General features: G+C 39.1%; 2 protein-coding genes across 5 annotated transcripts in view; one reads left to right on the top strand and one right to left on the bottom strand.

Moving 5' to 3' along the window:
- Positions 1-13,908, top strand: part of sh3pxd2b (SH3 and PX domains 2B) — a 42,409-nt gene extending 28,501 nt beyond the window's left edge. Inside the window, exons 6-15 of one of the 4 annotated variants that reach the window (XM_010792832.1) lie at positions 5,008-5,033; positions 5,516-5,551; positions 7,014-7,145; positions 7,450-7,551; positions 8,587-8,670; positions 9,379-9,496; positions 9,652-9,863; positions 10,182-10,228; positions 10,322-10,447; positions 10,558-13,908. In XM_010792832.1, coding sequence (XP_010791134.1) covers positions 5,008-5,033; positions 5,516-5,551; positions 7,014-7,145; positions 7,450-7,551; positions 8,587-8,670; positions 9,379-9,496; positions 9,652-9,863; positions 10,182-10,228; positions 10,322-10,447; positions 10,558-12,084 — 2,410 coding nt within the window. In that variant the 3' untranslated portion in view covers positions 12,085-13,908. The remainder of the gene's footprint in view (positions 1-5,007; positions 5,034-5,515; positions 5,552-7,013; positions 7,146-7,449; positions 7,552-8,586; positions 8,671-9,378; positions 9,497-9,651; positions 9,864-10,181; positions 10,229-10,321; positions 10,448-10,557) is intronic. The other 3 variants (XM_010792833.1, XM_010792834.1, XM_010792835.1) reach the window with 3 other exon arrangements.
- A 591-nt stretch (positions 13,909-14,499) lies between these two features.
- The window catches only part of stk10 (serine/threonine kinase 10), a 38,570-nt gene continuing 30,106 nt past the window's right edge, over positions 14,500-22,963 (bottom strand). The window contains exons 11-20 of the mRNA XM_010792831.1: positions 21,464-21,588; positions 20,628-20,751; positions 20,092-20,271; positions 19,834-19,926; positions 18,833-18,962; positions 18,531-18,655; positions 18,119-18,307; positions 17,417-17,542; positions 17,140-17,253; positions 14,500-16,295 (exon numbers count right to left, since the gene is read on the bottom strand). Coding sequence (XP_010791133.1) covers positions 16,155-16,295; positions 17,140-17,253; positions 17,417-17,542; positions 18,119-18,307; positions 18,531-18,655; positions 18,833-18,962; positions 19,834-19,926; positions 20,092-20,271; positions 20,628-20,751; positions 21,464-21,588 — 1,347 coding nt within the window. The 3' untranslated portion in view covers positions 14,500-16,154. The remainder of the gene's footprint in view (positions 16,296-17,139; positions 17,254-17,416; positions 17,543-18,118; positions 18,308-18,530; positions 18,656-18,832; positions 18,963-19,833; positions 19,927-20,091; positions 20,272-20,627; positions 20,752-21,463; positions 21,589-22,963) is intronic.

Below are 22,963 nucleotides of genomic sequence, written 5' to 3'. Positions count from 1 at the left end.
CCCCCTTCATTTTCTTTCACCCCCAGTTCACTAACGGTAGCGGCCGCGACCCGCTCTCAAAGGGAGGCTGCTGCACCAATCAAGCCATTGAAATCTATAATCTATCAGCCTTGCATCGCTGTGAGTGAGTGGAGCAGCCAATCTTTCACTTTTGCCATTCGTAATAGTTTCGGTGAATTGGCTTGGTGGATCTACAGATCGACAGTAATCACGCGTCGGCCATCAGCCTAAATTATAAATACCGCCTCTGTACGCTGTGTTACCTTGTCGCAGCAGCTGGGAATATGCCCAGCCCACTGACGCCTGACGCTAGATCATAGCGTGTTTGAAGAGTCGCATTGGATTAAGACGGTGTGCAGCCCAGCCACCACTTTCCTCGGCGTCTCTCTGGGCTGAAGACGCGAACCTCAAAGCACATTTGAGCTGCTCTTCAATTTACGACGGCACAAGCCCACCTTCCTAAAGTCTCCAGCATACACATGATGCTGCTCTTCATGAAAGTGTCACATCATATGTAACGATTGTACATCCGTACACGAACATGACAGGGAGAACATAAGCCGCAGTTTGAACAATCCATGTTTAGCTTGGCTGCTTCGATCTCATCATTTCAGTCAATTACCATTTAGTCATTGTCTTCTTAAAGCTGCATCCTGTCATATTCTCTGCGAGTTGTTCAACTGTCCTTGGTCATCTTTCTCCCCTACTTGGAAAGATTAGCCTGTTTACAGATAGGCTAGCCATTGGGTAATCTGTACTTGCGTGTTGCCTTGAGAATGCTCTAATTCCGGCGGGCGGTTCCATCCCACTGGAACGCGTGACAGCGCAACAACCTTCCGGGGGAGGAGAGCAAATAACCCTCTCCAGCCTGGCAAGTTTTGAAGAATCACCTTAGGCTCAGCACGTGGAGAGAGCAAGTGGGGAGGAACGCAGGTCATCTCCAAATGAGAAAGAAGCATGAACCAATTCCCAAAATTGCATAATCGCTTAACATATAAGGCAAGTTCCAGAACTCCTTGGTGGCATGCCAACATGCCACAAAAGCCTCAATCTGACAAATTCAAATTCAGCAATGAGGCCTTTTGCGTGTAGTCATCCCTTTTCTTTAGTCGTCACCAATATCCAGTCTGGCCTCTGCATGGGCATCGATCTAATGAAATGCAATGCATTTTTGTTTAATAGGTAGTCTAGATTGGTTGGTGAAATCCAAAAGGTTAAACACCTAATTGAAAACTTTCTTTTTTCAGAAGAAATCAGCATCAACACTCTTGTAAATGACGTCAGTTATCTATCTTGCAACTCACTCACATACAAGCTTTCAGTCCGAAGACCTCCTTCGCCAAAAGTTACAACATATAGGTCATTGTTTTTATCTTTGAAAGGTGTATTCTGCAGAGGTGGGAGTAAGTCCTACGTGTGCAAGTCATGAGCAAGTCTCAAGTCTAAGGGCCCTGACACACCTACCCGATTTTGGGAGTCAGAGGCCAGTGCAGAGGCAGTCGGGCATTCGCGGCGCCCTACTCAGGTTGGTGTGTCCCGCACCGTCGTTGCTTTACGACACATTTTCACACCTCCCTCGGCCGATTCAACATGTTGGCTGGCTGCTGGTAAGGACAGTTATTGCCACTTGTCGACTGAAGTCTTTGCAGTGTGTTCGTAGGCGGGCGGCGTAGCCAACGCAGGCGACGTAGCGTAAAAATTGGGACGCCTTCGGTACGCGTTCTTTGGTCTCAGTTTGGTGCGTAGCGGCCTTTAACCTACACGTATCAAGCAAGTCCCAAGTCACTGTGGTGAGAGTCAAGCAAGTCAAGTCATACGAAATTCCCCCAGTTTCCGCATTTAAATCAGTTAAAATATTGTGGTTATGAAAAGTTTATTTTTATTTTCAACATAAACAGCAATGGAGAGTGGGGCGCTGAAATGATAACCCTATAAGTTCTAAAAGGGCTCTAAAGTGAAAACAGGAGTACAACACACATGTTTTACATCAACATGTTAAGCCTCCTGCCCTGGCTCCCCTTCAGCAGGGTCACAGCATTTCTCCATGGTCTGTCTAAGGTGCTCCCATATGACACTGTCTCATTGTTTTCCTAACTGTGTCTGTTCACAAAGAAATATTGCATCAAAGCCAATACAGTGTGTGTGTGTGCGTGTGCGTGTGCGTGTGCGCGTGCGCGCGCGTGTGTGTGTGTGTGTGTGGACGGACGGACGGAGCAACATTAAGATTAAACACATTTCTTTAATTTGGGAACACCAACATATACATGGAGTTGGTCAGACCATGTGCTTTTAACCCAAAAGCCACTGTGTGTAGAATAGTTGGATTTATAACATATTTCAAAGTGATCCTTTTTTGTTAGCACAAAAGTGAGACAATGGCTGTGAGAATTGTTTACATGTGTCTGTTCATTAACAGCCTTAACTAGATATTTTAACTTGTTTATTAGTGTAACAGCATTTAATGTAATTATTAATACATGTTGTGTATAAGCTCTATATTTCCATTATATTCTGGGGTAATTACCGTAGGTTAATTTCCATCAGGAGTGACTTTTACTCAGCGAACATCTGGGAGTTCTTGCTCAAGGACAATTAACAGGACACATTGCTGTTATGGAGATTGAATATGAAATGGCTACTGGCCATATTGTCATCCATTATGTTGATGGTTTCATGTCACTTTGAAGTTAGCTTTATATTCCAGTCATGTGGTTTACTGGGTTTGCTCTATTGCTCAGAACTACACTGATATAATAGAGATGCTTCTCTAATCCTATCATGTTTTACTGATGGGACAACAACAAACTTCTGTAACTCTCTTTGAAAAAGAAACTTAATATGTGTAATCAATGGCTCTGTACATTATGATATTACAAATGGGTAAATTACACCACTGGCTTTAACACTCTGCAGTAGCTGTTTACCATTATATGATTAAAATCAGAGAAGGTTGCCTAGGACCCTTGCCTCCTCTCTCCTATAAAACCCCAAGCATGTGTTAGGAAAGGTAGGACAGAGGGGGAGCATTAGCTTGAGGCAGATGAATACTGTATAGGAAAGACCTTGGTTTGTCTTTATTGAAATTGGATTACTGCTTTCTGCTAGTGCAGCCTGTTGTTTGGCTGACTGACAACAGGGCTTGTGTACAGACACAGCAGCCACTGTGCGAGCAGATTTATCATGGCCTATAAATCTACTGCAGAGAGAGGAACATCTTAGAGTTTCTCCTTAAGAGCAGCCAAGCAAGAGGAGAGGAAAAAGAGTAATTTGATATAAAGAGGAAGTGGAGGGTCACAGAGAACCAGATTTGGTATCTGAGAAGGGAAAGAGTCTGTAGAGAGGAAGTGTTGTAACATAGATTGGGCAAGGAAAGGAAAAGAGAAAGTAGGGGAGATCATAGGAGGAGCAATAGAGGTAGATGATGGATTTAGATGAAATAAGAGGTGGATGGATAGAATGAAGAGGATGTTATAAATAACAAGGGCAGAGGAAGGAGGAGGAGTCGAAGCAAGGATAGGTTGGGATAGAGGGCGACGAATTATGAGTGGTCGGATTTAAGTTACCATTTGAAATAATACTGTATGAGTAGTCTAAGGTTTGCACCTGTAAGGTTAGACTCCAGCTGCAGAAACATGATTGATTTCATTTTAATGGGTCTGCAAGAATCAGAGCCAGAAGTTAATATATATCCATAAAATACATTATCTGGCCGCTCAGAACTCAAACCCTGTTGCCTGATGTGAATGTTCCCATTAAGGGTTATTTTTGGTTGTTCTTTGTAAATAGCTTCAGAGAAATATGAATGAGTTGGGAGATTTGATTTAATATCCTAAACAAGTTAAAGTGAATTAATTATATTAGGCCAATGAAATGGTCCGTGGCTGCATCCGGTGCGTTACGTAACCCTGGTTTCACCTTGGTTGGTGGTTTCAGCTTGGTTCAAAACTAGAATACAACACATACTTTGCACACACACATCCCTGCTCTGTAATGATCCATAACATTAGTGTTGCTTTGGTTTGGCCTACTGGGGATTACTTTTTATTGTACATTAATGGGCACGCTTATGGGTATAGATTTATTGAGACTTAAGCCTCTGCAATTAACAGGTCTGCGGATCGAACAAAGCTGTATGTGGCTAGAAGCGCTCATGTTGACGCAGGGAAACTGAGATGCAGTAGTCGCTTAGATAAATGATCAAGGGAGATGAAGGAGTAAGTTAAGGAGACATGGAAGATGTGAGATGGAAAAAGGAAGGCTATTAAGTTACAGATGAATATTAAGATGACAAAGAGGGAGAGTCTGAGTGAGGGAGGGACATGCTAAGTATTAGCCACCATTGACTTCACAGTGCATCTGGACATTGAATCAGCTCCAGACTACTGCAGTGGAGCGATGGTCTATTTATCTGGCTAATGTCTAAACCAGACACAGCAGATTATTGAATTTACCATCAGACTGCATTTCAGAGATTGAATTTCATCTTGGCTTTTCATTCACATTGGCCGGCATCGGAGGGAGAGGCAGATCTTTTTAGATGTGTATTTTTACATATAGGTTACAATAGTGTTGGCAAATTGTAATGATTTGCTGTAGTCAGGGTAGTGTTGTGCTATGGCAGCAAGACACATTACAAATTCAAATGAAACAATTCAACGGCTGATCAAATTCAATCCATTAAAAATATTAAAAAGTGCAATATGTGCTGATTTTCAATGCAAAGATTTAAACTGAAAATTAAAAGGAAAGGTTAAAAAATGAGTAGTATAATTAAGTAAATGCATACAACAACCTACTGTATCAACGTTGGAGTCAAAAAGAATATGTAATGTAATGTGGAGTAAAAGGAAAAACACTGAAAGCAAAACAAGTCTGTGAATGATGAAAGATGATGTGAATTATTATGCATATTTATAATAGTATTTGTTGTTCATTAGTATCTCCTAAACTCTGCAAACTGATTTGATATTACCTGTTAGTAATGTAATGATGTCTTTTCTTTTTCAGGGAACCCATTAGCAAGAAGAAATCAGGTAAGACACATCTATATTTGTGTATTTCCAATACAAAGGGGGTTAGGTGGCCTTGGCTATGGTTTGTTATTTTATCTTAGTTAAAACATTTGATTAATAGGATCATGTACTTCAGTAGTAACTTCGCTGATTTGATGGGACACCACTTCTGTGTATTATTTTAAAAAGGAGTGCATGTCTTCTACAATTCATCTGTTATTCACCCTATAATTTGATATTACTTCCATCTAGTGGTCATATAGTTTTACACACGCAAAAAGGAAAGACATCTATTCCACCAGCCCAAACATTCTTGCTACGTGGACAAAGACATATTCTGTTTCTACTCAATTGTCTGAAATGTTTTCCTGGAGGGTTGTTTACGGAAATCACTTATTCCATTGTTTTATTGTCTGTGTTTATATTTTCTCTTCTCTTTATTTATTTAATTTTCCTTGTCATTCTTTTCAGTTTTTTTTCTCACTCATTTTCCTTTCCATTAGGGATTGTGGAGAGAGCGACTGCTTTCCTAAACCGAGGTAGTAAACACTTGGTCACGCTGTGTGTGTGACCCAGCAGGCTGCTAGTGGCCCCCCCCCCCCTCCTCCCCCGGCCTGGGCAGGTTAGAGGCTTAGGGCTTGAAATGATTCCGTAAAGTTACTTTAGTATATAGTGTTTGATTGTCACACCCTGGGTGGCTCATTTCTTGGATGCATTTAAGTATGTTGCAATGTGACAGGGGTAGGAAAGAGTAAAGACAATGGCATTTTTAACTGTACACTTACATGTGAGAAATGTACAGAGATAGTAATTTTCAATAATTCTTCATTGCAGAGCTCTATAGGGAGAAGTATTGTTACTGGTTGGCTTGGATATAAATAGTTTAAACCAAAGAGCCTTTAGTGTATTACGTTGGTCACTTTGGTTATTTTGGAAGCCAAGTGGATCTTCAAGTTAAAAACTTGCCTCATATTTGTATTGTTGTTGTTTGCATAATATTTCACTTAACCTGTGTTCCTCCAGTTCAGCTTTTAATACATTTTGCGAAACTAATATTAAACTTCTGATTGACAAAATTGAGAATCTATTGCATATTGATTGAAAATATATACAAGTGATAAAGGAAGGAATCTTTTTTGGTGTGTGTGTGTTACAAACACATTATTTTAAAAGGTGTCAATCAGCACCTTGAGTAAACAAAATGTTTCAACCAACATATTCTGTAATTATATGTCATCTATCTGGGTTTCTTCATATGAATCAAGAGAAATGAGCCATAGTGATGTAAAGGTGTGCTACTGGTTGAGTCTTTGTGTGTTAAATTGGATTTTACCCAGGCTTTGTTGGTGCTAACACTGGTGGAGGTTCTTAGCGGTGTGAGTTTGTTTCTTTGTGGAAGTTGTCAAAGCTATGTTGATGATTGACTTAACCCTCTACACTAAATCCATAAGCTTCACTTCTATTCTCCTACTCTCTTTATTATTCTTCTGTCGGTTTCCCTAACTCCATTTCTCCAATCACATCCGCTTCCTCGTCTGCTACATGTCAAGGCCAGGATGAATCCCCTTAATCTAGATAAGCCTCTCCTCACTTAAAGCTTTTTATTAAAACGCTTTGGCAGAAATGTTGACCTTGAAATTATTCATGTTAATCATCAAAAAGTAGTTATTATGCATTTTGACTGGTTTGAAAAGATCATGCTTAAATTGGAGAGTGTGTATAAAATCTGACATTTTAAAAGTTCATATCCCCTTCAGTCAGTGATATGCAAGACATTCTAAAGGTCAATATCTCAAAGCTGCAATCATAGGATTCCAAATTAACGGGCATTCATTAAATATCACATTAACAAATATGACCAAAGAGCCCCCCTGAAAAGCAGAGGGAATTGAGTGGAGGCTTTTTTACATTATTGAGATATCATCCTAAGCCTGCCTACCAAAGGAGAGAAAAGGAAAAAAGAGCTAACCAGCCTCTGTTCTGATTGGTTCCCGTTAACAGGAGATTCCTCCGCAGCAGACCCTCTCCTCCTCGACCAGTATGTGGCAGTCACAGACTATGAGAAGCAGGAGAGCTCTGAGGTCAGCCTGCATGTGGGTCAGGTGGTCGAGGTCATTGAAAAAAATGAGTCTGGTAAGTTTAGATTGTGCACTGTATCGCCACCAACTGTTTATCTTGATGCATCCGACTTTTAATATTGTAGTGGATGGAAATGTGTATTCATTTGCATTTTTTCCCTGATCTTTATGGAGAGTACCGGTAGTTTAACATTTGGGGTACATTTGAGTGGAAAAGTGACATCTGTGTAATGAGTATATTAGGAAAAACATAAAAACCCATCATACATTTTAAAGGTGAATTACCAAAAATCCTTAGTAATGTAGATATCAATCAACCTATCTTCTATATCAATGTTTTTTCCATTCTTCTCATTTAGGCTGGTGGTTTATCAGCTCCGATGATGCCCAGGGCTGGGTCCCTGCTACTTGTCTTGAGGCTCAGGATGACCCTGATGACTTCACTATTCCAGGGGAAGAAGGTACACACACTTTTTTCTTCCGGGTGATGTTTGTTGCAAATACTGTTTTTCTTTAAAGTAGATGTTTAGATAAAGAGACCCTATATTTAACTCTCTAACCCAACTGTATGTGTACACTTTTACTTATCAATTAGCTAGCAGAAGTTCAATAATAAATAACCTTTTTGTTCTGTCGTTTTTCCGTTCCTTTTAAAACCTTTAGTGCCACGTCTTTGGCACACACAAGACACCATATATTAAAAGAAGCAGAAGTCAAGGTTACAAAATGTGCAGATGTGGGGAACTAATGTAATGTTTAATGACCATAGTCTTGGTTTAAGACATATTGTATTGTACTGTCTGAGCCCTTGAGTCAATCCTTACAACATCTATTTCACTGATATGAAGCAAATACATTTGCAATGAGGGCAAGTACAAAGCACAATCAATCAATGTTTATTTATATAGCCCAATATCACAAATGTTACATTTGTCTCAGTGGTCTTCACAGTTTGTACAGAATATCAGTATGACAATAGGACACCCTCTGTCCTTTGACCCTCACATCGTACAAGGAAAAACTTCCAGAGAAAAACCCCACGGTTTAAAGGGGAAAATGGGAGTATGACAATAAAGTATGATGACGTTGTCCTTATGCAAGTCTTCAAGGAATAATAAGTATTGTTTATGGATACTCCTAAAACAATGATAGGGGCTAAGATGGCCTCACAGATCTTAACTAATTCTTGAAAGAACAGGTTATACAATAAAACCCTCTGACAGTAGCAGGGTCTAATAGTTTTCCAACATGCTGGTACATACAGGTTGGAAAAGGGAATCAGAGGTAACTAAACCATGAAGCATGGATTGATTAAGTGACACTAATATTTAAAAATATATACCAAGAGAAGATGTGCAAAACTGAAAGAGAGTGTCAGTTATACTAGGCCCGCCAGTACTGAACATACTTTCAATTAAGATTAAAGAAACATCCTTCAGATGGCGTGTATAACGTTCACTTCCTATTTTGCCTCACTTATTGTGCTGGGATGTCAGTGCCCCGGAGATTCTGGTCACTGCCGAGTCACATGGGTCGTCGCAGGACATTAGGGGATCTATTCGGCACTGGTTTTGGGCAAGGTGGAGCGCACGCCTTTCTTCTCCCCCTATTCTCAATGTGTGTGTGCACATGCTCAACTGAGTGCATGTTTGTTTGTCCATGTGTATGCATGACATGTTTGTTGCATGACAGATCCGAGCATGCAAATTAAATCCTTGCATGTAAAGTAGATTGTTTATTTCACTCTGATAATTGAACCAAATATAGTTTGCGTTAACAGGAATTAAACATCTGATTAAACCACAGTTCTACACAAAATATCTATAATAAATAATAACAGTATAAATAATAGAAGTAATGACTGCAAATCTAGTACAGTAGCAAGTTTGTCCTGTTTGTGGAGGATGTTTGTGTGTTTTGTGTGTTGCACATGTGTGTATCTACTCTCTCCATATGATGCTGCTCAAGCCTTGCCTCATTCAAATCAGTTAGCTTATGTAAATCTGAAGCACTTTGATCCTAAATTACATAGTAACAGTGTTTGGTATGAACATATTTTAAAACCTTTTTAAACAGACAGACAATTTCACTGCCTAAAAATATCAACACGTTTATATTTTTTAAACTCAGTTAGACTTCAAAACGCTTAAAGCCATTGCAATCCGAGTCTGCCACTGTGTTCCTTGTCTCCCATACCATTATCCTGCATTTATTGTCGCTCCGCTTTGTGTAAACCTGTGTACAGAAAGACAGACTTCAAGTTCTGATATTTAACTTTATGAATGCAGATGAGAAGTATACAGTGATTTACCAGTACTCGGCCAGGGACCAAGATGAGATCGACCTGGAGAGAGGCATGATTGTCGAGGTGATTCAAAAGAACCTGGAGGGCTGGTGGAAGATCAGGTAATAAATCAATGACGGGTGAAAAACTCTAGAAATGGGACATCAGACCTTAGATAATGATAATGGCAAAAAAAATACTTAACCTCAAACCACTGCCTGTAAGGTCAACACAGCCAGTTTCATTGTTTCTAAAGCCACATCTTTCCCCCTCTCAGGTATCAGGGTCTTGAGGGCTGGGCCCCGGCCTCCTACCTGAAGAAGACCGACCTCCAGGGCCAGAAGCAGACAGCGGGCGCTGCTGCTCATGCCAGCACCAATGACTTAGATGGGCTTTCTAAGCAGAACCAACAAAACAATGCAGCCAAAGAGAACCAAGACAACAGCCAAAAAGAAAACAGACTGTCCTTTTTTTCTGAGAACAAGCTCAGTAAGTGAATTTCAAATAATATAAATTGTCCTTTGCTTTTTATACTTTTTGCTGCTCCATCACTCAATATGATGTATAGCAGTTTGTCTGTAATGAAAAAAAAACATACACACAATCTTAGAAGTATACAAAAATATGATGGTACGTTAAACATTCAAGTATTTGACAAGGTAGTGTTTAACTCTAGCTTACAGTTTCTGCAGTGAGCATAACAAGTACTCTAAGCTGAAAAAACCTGTGTAATATGAATTAATATAAATAAAAATGCTTTGCAAATGTACCCCTTATTTATTGACCAAATATGTTTTTCCTCCACAGAAGTGGGATTAAGACACCGACCTCCTCCACGCAGAGATCTTACTATTGTAAGAGATCCAGTTAAAATCTCAGATGTACACATTTTTATTGTATAGGAAAGTAAAAGTTAACCTTTTATGCTTCTTTCTCACATTCCACAGCCACGTGGTACAAACCTCCCCAAGCCACCGGTTGCTCCCCTGGTTGAGGAAGAGTTCTACACCATAGCAGACTTCCAAACCACAATCCCTGATGGTATAAGCTTCCAAGCTGGAAACAAAGTTGAGGTGGGTGCAGCACTAAAAAAAAAAAAACAATATCGCAAAATATTTGGTTTTGTAAATGTTTTAATTAATTTATATATTAAAATGAAGTCAATCCTTTTTTTACCCACCAGGTGATAGAGAAGAATAATGGTGGTTGGTGGTACATCCAGATTGATGACAAAGAGGGCTGGGCCCCTGCCACCTTTATCGACAAGTACAAGAAGACCAGCAATGCGGTGCGCCCTAACTTCCTTGCCCCTCTGCCCAATGAGATGGAGAAGCTGAGACTGGAAAATGGTGGTTCTTCAAATGTTTCAGGCACAGATGACAGCTGGTCCAAGCCTTTACCAGATGAGCCAACCACTGCCCCTGATTCCTGTGCCCGGCCTAAGCTGAGAGATTGGAAGGCCAGTGCCAGCAAGGTTCCCCCTACCCTTGCTGGGCTTTTACCTCCAGCCCCATCAGCCCCTCCAGCTGAAGAGAAACCAGCTCTGCCTCCTCGAAGGGAGTCCATTAATAAGAGCTTTGATTTGGAGGTATCAGAGAAACCGAGGCCTGATCTTTCCAAACCTTTGCCTCCAAAACCCCCAGCTCCTGGGGTCATCATGCCGCTGGTTCCACCCAAAGCATCCCCCTTCAAACCGGACAAACCACCTGAGAACAAGAAAGAAGATAAGAGCAAAGTACTTCACCTCCGGAATGAGATGGGTCTTGAATGTGGACACAAGATCTCTGCCAAGGAGGTGAAGAAGTTTAATCTGAAACCCGTACCTAAGCAGCCGCCAAAACCCAAAGTAGAAGCACAGGAGGAGAAACCAGATGCAGCCGGCCCCGCAGTGTTTATGAAACCGAAGCCATCGATCCGACCTAAACCGGTTCCAGCTGCCAAGCCAGATCCTCCGGCAGAAAACAAACTGGACATCACTAACCTGAGAAGCAAACTGAGGCCTTCAAAACCTGCAGATCCCAGCTCCGAGGCAAACTCTCAGAATGGTGCCACAACAGCAGAAAAAAGTTCCCATCCCTCTGCACCCCCTAGCTCTCCTCCCCATCATATCCCTACTCTCAGCAATGGTAAGCATTGCGACGAGCCAAAACTCCCCCCAAAACACATAAATGGTCACAGTCTGGAGATCTCCCCTCCTCCGGCAAAACCAGCAGTGCCTCCCCACAAGGAACCCCCACAGAGACCCCCCAATATGCTTCCAAGGAGACCTCCACCTCCAAAGAAGACAGACCCGTCAAGCCCGACCGAGTCCAAGCCTCCACCTGCTCTAAGAGAAATCCAGGACTATCCCAAAGGCCCCCCACCCAGCCTCAGCAGACCCCCTCCACCTAAACCAAAGGGGTTTATGCCGCCACCTCCTAATAAAGATAAAGAAGGGCCCAAATGTAATAAAGTCCCGGTTCCTCCCAAGCCTCAGTTGAAGCCCGGCCCCCCCAAGGACAAGCTTCCACCGTTACTTATGGAGCCCAGTAAGGATGAGCTGTATTTAGCGGTGGCAGACTTTGAAGGGGATGACCAAACATCCAGCTTCAAGGTGGGTACGGTGTTTGAAGTGATGGAGAAAAACAGCAGCGGCTGGTGGTTCTGTAAGAATGTAGGACAGGAAGTCGAGACCTGGATCCCCTCGAACTACCTGAGCAAGAAACCTTAGTGCGATGTGCTCTCAAATCCATGACCACATGATTAAACAAACAAACAAAATATCACTACTTTGTAGCTAATAGGCATTTTTTATTTATAGGTACCTTTTTTTTTTTTACAACTGTTTTAAGTGACATTTGTTTCATTTTGATAAAAAAACATTACTCAAACAGAACCAGCAATAACACTTGACCTTGTTGTGTCCTATGATGTTTACGTTCTTTGGTTTTTATCTCAATTTTACATGTAAGAAGTGTTTTGCTTTTGTTGCAGTATTCTAGTCCCAGCCTGTGTCAGTGTTGCTTTTACTTAGGCGAGACTCTAGAATAGGGATCCTAACACAGAAATAAAGCAGATAATGTATCTTTACCCATGCCTTCGATGATATCGTGCCTCTATAATATTATATGCAAAGTGCTTCAGTGCTTATTAGACTGTATGCAACTGTAGACATAGTCCTTGTTGTTTGACAAAAATATCGAACTTTTACATCACAGGAGAAAATGCTAGGTGTTCAAATCCAGCTGTAGACAAAAAAGATCTATGAGACAAAGATTGCACATGAACTCACTGGGGGAGTTCCACGACTACATTTGGGCTTTTTAGTGCTATCAGAAATGACAAACAGACATTGTTGCCGAGTAGAATACTGTTTGTTATACTAGAAAACATGCATATAAGGTTTTCTGCTAATGTATTGCTTTATTTTGTTGGCTGCATAATTGTGGTTGCAGTGACTTGTAACAGATGTGCACTTTTTCCGTCATTTCACACAAAACCATTTTGAGGTTTGCACACGCTGAACGAAGGGGAGGAATTCCACAGTGCATTTTATTTGACATGTTATTAGCTATGTTTTTTTATACTCACTGTAACACATATTCACCCATGTAAAGATGAGGCTAGAGCAAACAAACTAAAACGTTTCAAAGAATCTCTGTGTGAACGTATTTGACCACAATCATGTTATATTACACCCAAAAAAAAGAAGTGTGAAATGGGACTTAAAGAGCACATCTGCAAATCTGTATCAGATGTCTGACTTAAGAAATTGGTGACCTACAGTGATTTGTGCAATGATTTACAATATTGTAAGTGTTAAGTCTTACTTTAACCGAAGTCTGGTGCTAAAATAACAGCAAAGAATGACCATTGTATAAAAATAATGTTTGACATTAATGCTTGACTGGTATCAAGCATGGTCAGTATAGCTAAATATTTTTTATTGTACAGAAATGAAAGGCATATCTTAGCTGTTGTCACTTTTTCTTTGATGGTCATTCTGTCATCTATTTGACTCTGTACTGAGGAAGAGGAAGAAAGAGCCAAGAAGGAATTGAGTTGTTGGAATTATGGGATTTGCTAATAAGAGGAGTTATAAAGAGCAGTGTCGTTTTTGTTGAAAGTAACCTAAAGAATTATGTGAACTGGATGCTCATTTCTCACCAGGTTGTCGAGAAATGATTGTCTACATACATTGTGTTAGGTTTGCTAAATAAATAAGCAAAATTGGAACATAAAAAACAAGTTAATCGTTTGCTAAACAATCAGACAAGGCTACAAGCTGTAACACCGCTTTTAGTCGCTATAATGTTGTCACCTTACGTTCGTGTTTAATACAGAAAAATGCTGAAGGGACCCAGACAGAACATTTTATTCTCGGGGGTTATTTCACGAGGACAAAAGGCAGGTACAGAACGGGGTAAGAAATGTGTATGGGTTGATGGTGTCATCATTTCAGTATTGTAATCATATATACTTTTTTTGCTATGTACTTTTCATTACATAAAGTCTCATGTTGCTTAAGTCAATAAAAGTTTCAGATTTTTCAATCCAGTTGTCTTACTGTCTCAGAATTCATATTTCAAATGTCCCAAGAAAAACAGTCACTTTTTGAAGTTGTTTCATTTTTTACTTTCATTTAGATTATTCTTTCTTGTTGCACCATTCCACATCTCATTGTATCCCTGTAGAGTTTATATGGCCATCTGTTGTCATCATCATGCAAGTGAGTACTCCCATTTCATTTTTCAACTAAACTATTATTTACTTTCTTTTTTTTATTCGACATACTATAACTTTTTTCATATTTTCCGACATAAAACACTTTGACATTTTTCATATTTTACGACATGTGACCTTTTTTGATTAATTAAACTAAGACTTTTTTCATATGTTCAGACATACTTTACAATGATTTTTTTCAAAAATGTCGACAAACTATACCATTACTTTTTTCAACATTTTCCACATACTATGATTTTTTTTTAACCAATTTAAAGTATGAAATGAAATCATATTTCCAGACATACTATAATATGAAATTTGTATTGAATTAATCTATTATTTCTGAATGATTTTTTCTGACATACTATGACTTTTTTCCAACGTTCACTGCCACTCATAAAAGAGCCTATGCAACATCCACTATTTAGAAAATCTGCCTTTATTAAGAGTTATTATTTACAACAGTGGTTCCTTCTGATACAGTTTCATTCACACTCACAACCCCTCAATACAAATAATATCACGTAAACTGCAACAGAGAGGAAGGCATACATGGAGCCATTAAACATGACAGAAAAGATCATTTTTACAACAAATTTAAATACTTTTGGGAAAATGTGAGGGAGAGAGAGATAAAGCTGTACCTGATTGCTGACCCAGTTCAAAGTAAATAACTAGGTCGAATTGCTTTAAAATAAAATAAATACACTTTCTCTCACTAAACAAGGCAACACTTTCCTCAGCTGCAAACTTTAGGTTTAAGATTAGACGCATCTAACAGCAGGCTAAATTGTTGCACTCCCTTCAACATGATATGAAGAGTTATGATCCAAAATAAGTGAAAAATATAAATGATCGCTTTCCGTAAAGTAATGATTATGAAGAATTGAGAATTTCCTAGCAATGCTCTTTCTTTCAAGAGGTTTATTACACCTATTCTTTGGAGTTTAACTCTTCATATATTTCCCCCTCAGTGCAATTGAAGGCAAAGTTTAATACAAAATAAACCTCTTTAAGCTTAGCAAAGACAGACATGGAATATTGCACTTTGGTTAGCAGGCAGTACATTCACTGCGCATGGTATAACAATTATAAACCTAATACATATTGTTTTATTCAAATTTAAATCCCCTATCTAATGTCCTTCATTGAACAACAGTATTTTGCTTTGGCTTCATCAGTTCACTTCCCCATCCAGTGTGACTGAACTTACAGTAAAAAAAATACAACAGTAGAAAGAAACAAAGTATTTTTCCCTACTCTGGTCAAACCTCATTCTTTAGTAAAAATTAAAAAGAAAAAAATTAAAGTTTGATCAGGATTAAGCCTCATCCCCCATTTCAAATTAGATACAAAATAATAAGCACATGCTCCATACCAATGGTGTTAAAAAAAGAAAAACAATTAAATTAACATTTACAGTGATTAGTCTTGATAAGGTTGTTCTTTTTCAGTGAACATAAATAAAAGCAGACTCTAGCTGCTGTATGACATCAGCTGACTTGTGGATTTACAGGTCAATGAGCAAAGCCATACAGAAAAAGTAAAAAAATAGGTCAGTAAATTTGACTGTATATACTAGTAAGTAGTAGTACATTTGGGTGCATTTTTGGTCATGATATTTGGAAGAAGGCAATCGTTAACAAAAAGTGCTTATGTACTGGCTCACCAGCTTTCATAAAAGACAAAACGGTCTTCCTTCCTTAAGAAAAAAACAAATCCTCCCAACCAAATACTACTTTTGCTTATTTACTGATTATTAGTTTGACAAAAGAAAATAAATCAAAACGCTGTATGAAAGCAGCTGCTATGCAATGATCCATGTGGAGCACACAATGAGTTTTACCCCCATCAAATACAACAACACTTTTTTAAAGAATGAAAAATAAACTTTAAACATTACTTAAAACATAAAAACTCACTAAAACATTAAAAGAACCTAATGAAGGGATGGGTATGCGTTACAGACGTGGCAAATTCAAACTAAGGCAGCAGGCCATTGAAACGCCTGTGGTTGAATGGGTGTTTATGGTGGCCAGGAGATATTTTGCAACGTCACAGGTTTTCGTTTTTTTAAGTGGTGGAAGAGTCTTGGTAAGGCACAAACTTGGAGAGTTTATGTGGTGAACTTGGGTTTGGGCAATCAGAACTCTCACCCATCCTGAAGAAAGCCTCCTGCTCCCTTCTTTTAATGCCGAGCTCCTCTTCAAGGGCCTAAAGTATTAGAGGAAAAGCAAAAAGTAAGAATTAGATCATCTTTCACATTGAGGGATTAAACCTTTATTCACATTTGTCTAATGCCTTACAGGTGCATCACTCCTATGCGCCTGTCGTCTTTTATGCTCCAATCCAAGTTAAAATCAAGGTAAATGAATAGTTTGACCCTAATGATAAACTTTGTCCTCTATCTTACCAAGAGGAAAGCTTATTGATACCACTCTCATATCTGATGTTATTTAAGCATAAAGACAAGACTCCAGGAATGCCATTGGCATTTGGTTGCAAATAAATGGTCACAGCAAGTTGTGTTTTTATTCATTTGTGTAAAAACTGAACAACAAAAACATGGATTCTTTGACTTTAAAAAGTAACCGTTTTCCACTGCTATTAGGCTTTATGCCAAAGCTATAGTTCCTTACTACATGTGCAGGTAGGAGGTGTCGATCTTATCGTCCAAGTCAACACTTGCTTTACTACTTAGCCCTTTAGTTATCAGCTGTGTTTTAGATAAATATTTGTATATAAAACTTCCTAATAAATATTGATTTTAATACTAAACCTCAGCAAGGACGGCTTCACTTTGATAAGCCTCTACTGTCCTATCTCTCAGTGCCACATCCTTATTTAAACATGCTGTATGTTTCACAACAATCAGAGTTTTTTTCAGACCCAAGTAGTCATGCTGAGTCTGTCATGGTGGTTGCTTAACTCGAGTACATGTGCGATGTGAATTATTTTGTATATGTTCTTTGTAAAACATAACTATAATGAGTATAGTTTTGTGTTTAAGAGCCATTCATATAAACGATTACAACATTATGACAGAAAACACATTTACCTTCTTCCTGGGCTTCAGCTGATCCCTCCAGTCTTTCATCAGCTGGTTTTGCTGTTCATCCACCTGCTTGAGCCTTTGAGTCTCGTTCTCAATCAACAGGTGACATTTTTCATTCTGAAGCACAAAACAAACTCTGGTTAACAACTGCAGCCCATTTATTGTGTTTTTGTTTTTAGTTCAGCACATTCTATAGACTGGACAAAAACATGGATACGATAAACCGGTTCCTCACACAAACCAATCGATGTGCAGTGTAACAGATAAGCGTTTCATTCACCTGAAGCTGCTGCAGCTCTCGGATGTTGCTCTCACACTGGCCAATCATCTCTCTCATCTGGTTCTCGTGTTTCTGCTGCTGATTCAGCCTCTCTGCCTTCTGCCGTCGTTCCTCCTGCTGGGAGAACTACAGAGGGACAGAAGGACTCAGTAACTTAATCTACTTTATGCTTAAAGGTCCCCTATTATAATGTTTTTCATCAATATAGTATAGGTCTCAGATATATACAGAACATGTCTCTGAAGTGTTTGGCTCGAAATACCAAACAGATAATGCATTGTAGCATCCCATAAACCCCTCTGTTTCTGCCCTGTTTCAAAAGTGCTGATTCTGTATATTTTACTTTAGATGAACATAAGGAGCCCCTCCCTACGCCCCTCTACGAGATATTTGGTGACAAAGAACACAATGGTGCTCTAGGAGGAGAATCAGGTGATAAGGTGGGCGGGTGTTACCTTGGTTGGCGATTGGCTAATGGTTACACAAGCCTAAAAATCGTTATGACATCATAAAGTGGCCAAAAATCAGGTTTTTATAGAAATGGATCAGGACAAAAAGTGAGCAAATATTTTTTTTCCTGGAACTTTCAGAATCTCTTCACAAATAGGGGACACATGTTTATGTATAAAATACATGAACAAGTGGATTTTGTATAACAGGTGACCTTTAAATATAAAGTGAGTAAACCCTTGCTGCCCGTACCTGTTTGATCTTCTCTCTGTCCTCCGAGGAGCTGCCTGTTGAGTTGATGCGGAGACTCTTCTTGAACATGGCCATGCGGGTCTTGGCTTCGCCGCGCTGGATCTTGGGCATGCGGCTCTTCTCCTGCTGCTGCCGAGCTTTCAGGATCTCAATCATTCTCTGGTTGTAGCACTGCATCTGTTCCTGCTCCTGTAGTGACGCAGGACATAGACACATTGTCAATTAAATGTAATATGTTTTCAGGGAATATGAAAAATACCCTTTGACATTGCTACTTAAAAAACACAAGTGACACAGGTGGTGGCTGTGACTAACGCAGGCTAAATGCTGCATGCTGAACATACAATGGAAGATTAATACCAGATATAAAACTTCATTTTGACATTTTGACATTTACATTCCACTGATTTACCTTTTCGTGTTTTTTGAGAAGCTGATGCCTCTGGAGGAAGTACTGGTCTTTCAGCTGCTGCTTCAATAACTGGTGTCTCTCGTAAAGGTTCTTCTCCTCCATGTCCCATATTGTACCTTCACGCTCTAATCAAAGCAAGGAGGGGACAGAAGAAATTATCAAGAGTTACTAAAAAGGCAATGTGTCAACACTGTGACATCCTATTACATCAGCGCTGGGCTAAGATCAATAAAACCTAAGGGTCATTTGATCAGGCGATACATTAGGGTTTGAATTAACTCCTGTGCTGAACAGTTAAGTACCTCTGATCAGCTGGTGTTTCTTGTTAAGGCATTCCCTCTCCGTCTCTGCAATCTCTCTCTTGTTGCTGGTGATGATTCTGTTCAGCGTTGTGTCCAAATGATGCCTTTGAGCCGCCACAAATTTGTGCTCCTAAATCACAGACGAAAGAAAGACAGGGATTTAGGGAAGGAAGGAATAGTTTAAAAAAAAGCTAAAACCGTAGTTATCGAGTATTATGTCCACAAGAGAAAAAACTAATGTTTGATTGGACGGTTGTGTAGGTTGTACAGTGGAGGAAATAAGTATTTGATCCCTTGCAGATTTTTTAAGTTTGCCCACTTACAAAGAAATTAACAGTCTATATATATATTTTTATAAAACGGACAAGTCAAATCAAGCAATCTGATTGGTTCTTAGCCGTGATATACTGAGCGTATACCACGGGTAGAATTGTAAGTTACTTTTCACAACAAGTCAGTATCCCTCCGCGTCTGAGAAAAACAGTATACCGTTGGGCTGAAAAGCAAACTGCCTGCTTCGCGTCGGGCCGAACCACGCCCCTTAGCTGTGATATAATGAGCATATACCACGGCCTGTCGTGAGCTATTGCTTAATTATATTATATATATTTTTTTTTTTAAATAGTATTTGTGCCTATGTGCTGTCCAACATGGGTTTCTCCACCAAGTACAAGACATGTTTTGCAAGGAGATCAAATACTTATTTCCCCACAGTTAAATGCAAATCAATTTGTATCTTTTATATAATGTCAATTTATGGATTTTCTTTTTGATATTCTTACTCTCACTGTTAAAATAAACCTACCATTAAAATGATAGACTGTAAGTGGGTGAACTTACAAAATCTGCAAGGGATCAAATTGTTATTTCCTCCACTGTATGTTCCCATTTCCTATTTCATGAATGTATGCATGAACTCCTCCCCATTTACCATGTATCAAAACTGTTCAGTTTAAAACTAATATCATAAAACCTTAAGCCCAAAATGACAAACTACTTACGTCTTTTGACTTATTTTCTTGGAAGGACGTCATCCTCTGCTTCAAGGATTCTTTACGCTGACTTCTGGGCAGCTTATCCACAGATTGTTTCACCTAAACGTATTCAAATAAGGAAAACATTATATCCAAAAAGTCTGACGTATGATTGAAACGCACAGGCCCACAAGGAAGCAAGCAAAGTATGTGAAGAAGGATAAAGTCTCGAGACAAAGCTTTCCTTGACCTTTTTCATTCCCCATATCTTCATTGTCAATGTACCTCTTTTTTCTTGTGTTTTATCTGATCCTGGAACCTGTGGAGGTCGCGTTCCTGCTCAAATTTGATGCGTTTGGTTTCTTCCTTGAGTTTAACATGGTGATCTCCCTCCATCTTCTCAATAGTCTGCTTCTGGAACTTCTCCAGGTTCTCCAGCTCCACATCGTAGTGCTTCTTCTTGGCCTGGGTTGCGACATGAGGAAACAAGTACACAGTAAGCTTTGTTGAAAAATAGAATGATTTAAAACATGTTGCATCACACCACCAATATTTAGCAATCTCACTAAACTTGATGAAGAGAGTTTATCAATGAAACAGGGTGTGAGGTACAAAATATTGACTTTAAGGTTTTTTGTGACAAACTATAAAAGGATGTTTTGTTAATTAACTTTCTAATATGTTTCTACTTTTTATTTTTGGCATGTATACAATGAAATGTTTTGTGACATTGTGTATACTATGACATACACTCTGAGAAAGTACACTGACAATTTCCATGTATATTGGAAAAAAAGTATATTAGAGAAACTGTGACTCACATTCATCTCCTGGTCAAAACGTCTCTGCATTTGTTCTCGCTGTGATTCCAGTTTGGTGTTCAGACCAGCCTGGGCGCGGTGCTCTTCCTTCTGCAGCAACCGGAGCTCACGTAGCTCCTGACGTCTAAAACACACACAAAAACACACATTTATTTATGTCTTGTAAATTGCACTCTTGAATTACACCGTAGTTGTCTATTGTGTTATGACAATAAACCTTATTTTTAAGATTTTCACTTATGTGTATGATTTCAAAAACTCCCCAGACAAGCAAAACAAGTAGAAACTACAAGTTAAAACTCTAACTCTGTACTTGTTTTTTAAAATCTCAAATGTTTCTACCAGCTGCTGAAGGGGCATGCCATAGTCTTGTATTAATTAGAAATAAGCCTGTTGGTATAACTGTAGTCCCATATGCAATGTCATATTTCTACCACTAGATGGCATTGGTAACGCGTGCGTAACTTCTTGGGTTTCACAAAACAGTTCAGTGTTTTAGATTGTTTTAACTATGCACAGAAATCAAATCATTTATTATAACAAATACAGTTATATTGATCATTATGTTTAAACATCTAGACTCACAAAACTAAACACAGCTAACTAAATCCCCCCTTTAATCTAAAAGAAACTTTAGATTTTCCTTTAAACCATTCAATGACATAAAGCGACCTGTACCAAAATAAGTATATTTTCCATAGTATGGGTATTTGGAAACTTAAATCTTAAGGGGTCAGAGCCCAAGAGCGCAGGACGCCTCAATCTGAATATGTATTAAATCAGACATTTTGAAACTGAATGCATGTCGTGTAGACAGATTGAAGTCATGCACATACCGCAGGAATCTCATTTCCTCATCTTTCTTCTCATCATCCTTGATGATCTTGGAGGTGGTCACGCTAACCTCCACGCCGTCAATAATAAACTTCCTGGTTCTCTTCAGAGTCTTACTCGAGAAGTCCTGAGGCAGACAGAGAGGAACAAAGGTCAAACAAAAGAGGATGACATTAGATTAAATCAGACTAAAGGGAGCCCAGTGAAACTATCACAGGGGGTATTTCTATTAGTTTATTGTTCAAATATACTGTATGTGGGGGACACAAGAGTCTAGGGGTGCACAAACATTCCTTTTTTTATTTAAAACATTTTTTTTTAAATCCCAACCTACGCAGATTTAAGTTAAATCACCTGAGACAAATGATCACATTTCATGCAGCCAATCAAGGCTTTATACAATATTTTTTTTCTTTTTTAACATATGCACTACCCAAGACATTGGGTCCCATGAAAGGCGCTATATAAATCTAAGCTATTATTATTATGTGTTAAATGGGTTGAGCCCTCCTTTAAGTATGCGTGCCTTTGTGACTCAAGGTACCTTTTTTATCTGGTGGAAGGAGAGAAAGCGGTTTCTGAATGTGTGTTGACGTGTGTTAATATTCCTGTCAATCTGGTTTTACTTTAACAAGCAGCATGATGCTCTATCTGTCACTGTAATGCCATGCAGGAAGTAACCTCATACAGGAAAATATCAATCACTGTGACTTTTTTTATTTTTTATTCTTATAGCCAGATGAAATTCAGAAAATGTAGTTGTATTAACATAAGGACGAGCAATTCTAGCAGTCTATTTCCAATCATAGGCCTACCAAGAACACAGGCCGGTGACCTTATACTTTAATGTCTGATCAAAGTTGAACAAACTCTCAGATTTAGGAGGTTTGAGCGGGGTTGACATAATACATGAACTGTTCCTTATAAATTGAACATAAAAAATTGTTATGGCTTACAAAAGCATGAGTCCCTAATCTAAAATCAGCCTCCAAGAACAATATGTACATGACTTGATATGGCAGGGTTTACCCTACAAACACTGGGTAGCTCAGTTCCTGTACGTCGTCATGTCCTGGTTTATAAATAGTTTGTATATAAGAAGAGGAAAAGTGGGGAGAGGAGAGGAGAAAAGTGATCCAAAAAAAGCATGAATTAATTTAGTTTGTGTTAACTTCTGTCCACTCTCACAAAGCTTCCTCTTGAACTTTCTACAGCTGAGCAAATAGGATGAGACTATTACCGTGGATGGCAGCAGCTGGAAGCATTATTCCTGTTCTGTACTGTTCATTCTCTTTCTACAAAACGGACACATTTACGATAGCAGTAAATCAATGTAATTGTGTGTTGGACTGTATTATTAAGTACACACTGGCACTAAAATAAAAGGGCATGTGTGTCATTCTGTAGCTCAGCCTTGTTGTTTGTGGCTTTAACTTCCTATCTCATGTCATTCACAAAACGACAAACACGCAGCTCTCCTTGAGTACACATCAATTTATCAG

Source organism: Notothenia coriiceps, unplaced genomic scaffold (genome assembly GCF_000735185.1).
Source record: "Notothenia coriiceps isolate Sejong01 unplaced genomic scaffold, NC01 NC01_scaffold00036667, whole genome shotgun sequence".
In the NCBI taxonomy this organism is placed as follows: Eukaryota; Metazoa; Chordata; class Actinopteri; order Perciformes; family Nototheniidae; genus Notothenia; species Notothenia coriiceps.
This window is presented reverse-complemented; position numbering and strand designations above follow the sequence as displayed.